Source organism: Lucilia cuprina, chromosome 6 (genome assembly GCF_022045245.1).
Source record: "Lucilia cuprina isolate Lc7/37 chromosome 6, ASM2204524v1, whole genome shotgun sequence".
NCBI classification, from domain to species: Eukaryota; Metazoa; Arthropoda; class Insecta; order Diptera; family Calliphoridae; genus Lucilia; species Lucilia cuprina.
Window position 1 is genome coordinate 55,019,209 of NC_060954.1, and position 5,040 is coordinate 55,024,248.

Sequence of the window (5,040 nt, forward strand, 5' to 3'; positions counted from 1 at the left end):
TAGAACTGAACTAGAACTGAACTAGAACTGAACTAGAACTGAACTAGAACTGAACTAGAACTGAACTAGAACTGAACTAGAACTGAACTAGAACTGAATTAGAACAAATGTCAACTTTGTTCAGCCTGGATTATATTTTTTATTTTATTTAAGATCCGCCCTAATATTTTTCTATCAATATTTGAAATGCATTAGAGTGTTTGTTAATGTAGAGAGTATGTAGTTTAACTTTCCCTTTAACTGCAAAAGTTTGTTCTTAAAATTAAATTAATTTAAAAACAAACTATAATTTAAGCTAAAACTGTTAAAGAAAATGATACATATAAAATTTAAATCAATTAAATTTGCTACACAACTTAAGTAAAATATTTAAGTTAACATAGTTGAAAATATTTAATGGAAATTTAAGGAAGGAAAAAGAACAAATAAGTAGATAATAGTAAAAAGCATTTTTGAATTCTAAATTGATATAATATTGTGATGTTTTTAAAAGATTTTCAAAGTAAATTTTTAAAAAAAATTCAGTATTATATTGCTTTTTGTAAGGTTCGCTGGAATTCCCAAATTCCTTTAGTTTAAAAAGATAAATGCAAATGATTACATTGCCTTTACTATTTGCTTACAATATTATTGTGTCCATTAAATAAATTAAAATAAAATTCCTTTCTACAATTTCCTAAAGGACTTTCTGTTAAATCCTAACATTAAAAAGCTTTTGCTGTGGCAAACAAAAGCTTTTCCATGAAGCTTTTAACAGTAAACTTAACATTAAAATAAAGCTTAAACTTTTAACATTAAAAGAGCAGAAAGCTGCAGCAAGGATAAAAACTTTTGTACTTTTAAACTCTTAAAGCGTTATGCTCTTAAAATAGCTTTTCCATGTGTTTGCCGGCAATGTTTAAAAAAAGAAGAAAGGAAAACAAACCGAAACAGCTGTTTTTTATTTATTGACCTTTATTTAAATGGGGGGAAAACTGTTTTATTGTTATTCTTTCACTGAGTTGTGTATAACAGTTTTTTTTGCTGATTTTTATAAAGGAAATTTGTAGATTAAATTATACAAATAATAAAAGCTTCAGTCCTGAACCAAATACCGTGGTATACAAAACACACGCAACACGCGCTTGCTAGACAAATAAAACGAAATTTATGAAACAAAATAAGAAAATATATTTAAATAAAACTAAAAATGTAACGTATTTTTAGAATTTAAAAATGAAAAAAATTTAGAATTAAATATAATAAAAATTAATGAATAATATATTAAAAAGGTGTGATTAAAATAAGTGTAATAATAAGTGGTGTGTTTCTTTTAAACATCGTAAACAAAAATTTCAATTTTTGTGTTTAATTAAATAAATTTTGCATTTAATAATTTCTGTGGTTTTGTGGCGGTCTCAAGTGTATTTGAAGTTTAATTATGTTTTTATTTGGTTTGCAGATTTTTTCAAACAAATGTCATATTAAAAGGCGCTATAATGTTTTAATGCAAAATTCCGTATTTAAACAAAACAAAATCTGGGAAATGAATAAATAAAATTTTTTTAAAAAGATTTTTAATGAAAATTTTCGTAAAAAAACTTAAAAAAAAAGAAATTTACCTTAAACAGACAAAAATATTCTAAAAGGAATTTTAATACAAATTTTATAAAACAGAGGAAAATTTAAAATAAATTTCTTTAAAAAGTAAAATTTAAGGTTCATTTCTAAAAGAAGGAAAATTTAACTACAAATATTTTATAAATTATTTTTTATAAAATTTTCTATTAAAGAAAATTTTAAAATTTTTTTATTAGAGAAATTAAAAAAAAAATTAATAAAAAGAAATTTTAACGATTTGTTTTCTATATTTTATATAAAAAGAAAATGAAAGTAATATTTTTTTAAAAAATTTAAATTTAAAGAAAAATTTTTAACGAAAAATTAATTTAATGAAAATTTTCATAAAAAAATTAATTTTAGAAAAAAATTTTTTTTTAAATCAAAATTTTTCTTTAAATTTTCTATTAAATTTTGATTTTTAGGGACATTTTTTGTTAAAAATTGTTTCGTTAAGATAATTTTAAATTAATTTTTTAAAGAAATTTTTCTTTCAAAAAGAAAGTTTTACAAAAATGTTCTTTGAAAAGAGAATTTAATAATAATGTTCTTTATATGGGAATATAAACAAACATTTTCTTAAAAAAAAAAGGAAATTTAAAGAAATTTTTCTTGAAAAAGGAAATTGGTTTGTTTCATAAAAATATAAAATTTATTTCAAAAGGAATTTGAAAGCAAACTTTTTTTAGAAGATAAAATTGAAGGAAACTTTTCTTTACAAAAGAAAATTCAACGAATATTTTCTTTAAAATTGAAGTTTAATAAACATTTCCTTTCAAATATATTTTTTTTTCCAAATTCAATTTTCTTTTCAAACGGAAATTAAACGAAACTTTTCTTTAACAAAGTTGAATGATATTTTTCTTAAACAATAATTGAAAAGCAAAATTTTACACAAATTTTCAAAAAATTCAACGAAAAATTTATTTAAAAAGGAAAATTTATGCAAGATTTCTTTCAAAAGGAAATTCTCCAAAAATTTAAAAAAATCTACAAAAATGTTTTCTAGAAAAGAAAATTCAATAAAAATTTTTTTAAAAAAGGAAGATTCGAAGAAAATTTTCTTTAAAAAAGACAAATTTTAAGAAAAATTAACGAAAATTTTCTTTAGACATAAAAATTCTATGAAAATTTTCTTCAATAAAGTAAATTGAACCAAAATTTTCCTTAAAAAAATAAAATTTTCTTTAAAAAGAAAAAATTCAATAAAACTTTTATGAAATTAAAAAGAAACCTAAAAATTCAACAAAAATTTTCTCTTAAAAATAAAAATCCACAAAAATTTTCTTAAAAAATTAAAATTGAAAAAAAATTTTCTCTGAAAAAGAAAACTCAATGGAAATTTTTGTCAAAAATTAAAATTCAATAAAGATTTTCTTAAAATAGCAAAAATTACCAAAAATGCAATGAAAATTTTCTTTAAAGATTAATATTTAACAAAAATTTTCTTTAGAAAAGGAAAAATTTCTCTGAAAAAAAAAATTCAATAAACATTTTCTTTAAAAAAGAAAAATTAACAAAAATTTTCTTTAAAATTAAAAATTCAACGAAAATTGTCTTGAATAATGTAACAAACATTTTCTTTAAAAAGGAAATTTTTCTCTAAAAAAAAGAAAATTCCTTGTTTGAAAAAAAAATTCTGTAAAAAGATAGTTCTACAAAATTTTTCTATATAAACTAAAATTTTAAGAAAATTTTCGATACAAAGTGGTTTTACAACAATTTTCTATAAACGAAAGTTATTTAAAATGTTTCTATATAAAATAATATTTTAAAAGAAAATTGATGAAAAACTTTCTAAATGATGATGATTTATTAAAAACTTTTTATATAAAGAAGATTTATTGAAAAATTTTCTATAGAAAGAAATTTGATCAAAAACTTTCTATATAAAGAAAATTTATGAAAAATTATCTATAAAGAATAAAGATTTGCCTTTGGAAAGAATATTTATGAAAAAAAAACGTGTCATTAATATTGTTATTCAAGATTATATTGTGGATGTCGGTACCTAGTTGTGGGTTCGATTCCCACCAGAGACTCTGATCTGCTACATTTCAACGGTCGTATGGTCATCGTCATCTTGATCTGTAAATTAAGTTAAAATATAATATGTAATTATATTGTTATGGACAAATAAATAAATCTTCAGTATTAAGAAATTTTGGCGAAGAACTTGTTATAGATGAAAATAGATTTTTTAAAAAATTTTCAAATAGAACGAAATTTTAAAATTATGAAAATATACAAATATATCCTAAAACTATGAATTAAAGTATAAATATTTAAAAAAAAATACATAGAAAACTAACTATCTTACTATCTTTAAATAGACGTAATTTTGTCTCCACGAATGTTAAATAATGTTCTTAGAAATCTTTGCTTTTGCTTTAAGTTCATCATGTATGTAATATTTTAACCATATAAATGTGTTAGTTGGTGTTATAAAAAAAATCTTGTGTTAATTGTCAATTAAAAAGTCAGTAAATTTTAACCTTGTAAACCTTTTAAAGTCACATTTACATAAATAAATTAATAGAAATAAGTTTAAAAAAAAAAACAAGTAAGAAATTACAGTCGGACGAGGCCGACCCTACACCAGTTAGTTCGTTAAAAATGAAGATTATTTTTCAAAAAATAAAATATTTAATTTGTTTTTTAACTTTATTCCGGAATATTTACACTAATTGTTGATTAAAAAATAGATTTTCTACAAGAGAGCTCATATGGGAATAGGGGTAAATATGAGACTAACCTTATCGATGTTGGTAGAGGAATTTACTCAAATTTTAAAGTTATGTAGAATTTAACCGTGTTATTAGTTTTTGATTATTAAAAAAATAGGTTGTGTCATTAAAAGTTTTAGAAAACTAAGTTTTGCGGGTTATGGCGAAAGGAGGGACCTATTTCAATAATTTTCAATAGCTTTTTTTTCTGCACCAAAAGAAGAGTATTTTTTTCAAATTATCTTGAAAATTTCGACCTGTGCTCACATAGTTTACATGGACACACAGACAGACGGCAAAAGCTAAATCAAATAAGTAAGAGTGGTGTAGGGTATAAAAAATGTATTTTAACAAGATATTACTTAACTCATCTTGGAGGCCTGTAAGCAACAGAACGCACATACTGTATAAGGTTGAGTTGTTTATAACTATTTTTATTAAAAATAAAGGATTTGTTATGCACTATGGGACCAATTTAAGAAAAGTTAAGAAAAGACAATTTAAGAAATATTTGTATTGTTTAGTTTTGTGATATTAAAGCCTGAACGATTGCCTGACAAGTCTTAAGGTATCCCTTAAGTTTCGAGTTCACGTATTCGGCTGGATCGCAGTAAGATAGTTGGTTGATTAGTTAGTTAGTTAGCTAGTTAGTTAGTTAGTTAGATAGATAGATAGATAGATAGATAGATAGATAGATAGATAGATAGATAGATAG

At 21.8% G+C, this 5,040-nt stretch overlaps 1 protein-coding gene across 1 annotated transcript in view; it reads right to left on the minus strand.

Annotated features, from left to right (window-relative positions):
• LOC111684765 (potassium channel subfamily T member 2) overlaps nucleotides 1-5,040 on the minus strand; it is a 75,231-nt gene that overhangs the window by 61,249 nt on the left and 8,942 nt on the right. Inside the window, exon 2 of the mRNA XM_046954185.1 lies at nucleotides 3,611-3,687. Within this exon, the coding sequence (XP_046810141.1) occupies nucleotides 3,611-3,687 (77 nt within the window). The remainder of the gene's footprint in view (nucleotides 1-3,610; nucleotides 3,688-5,040) is intronic.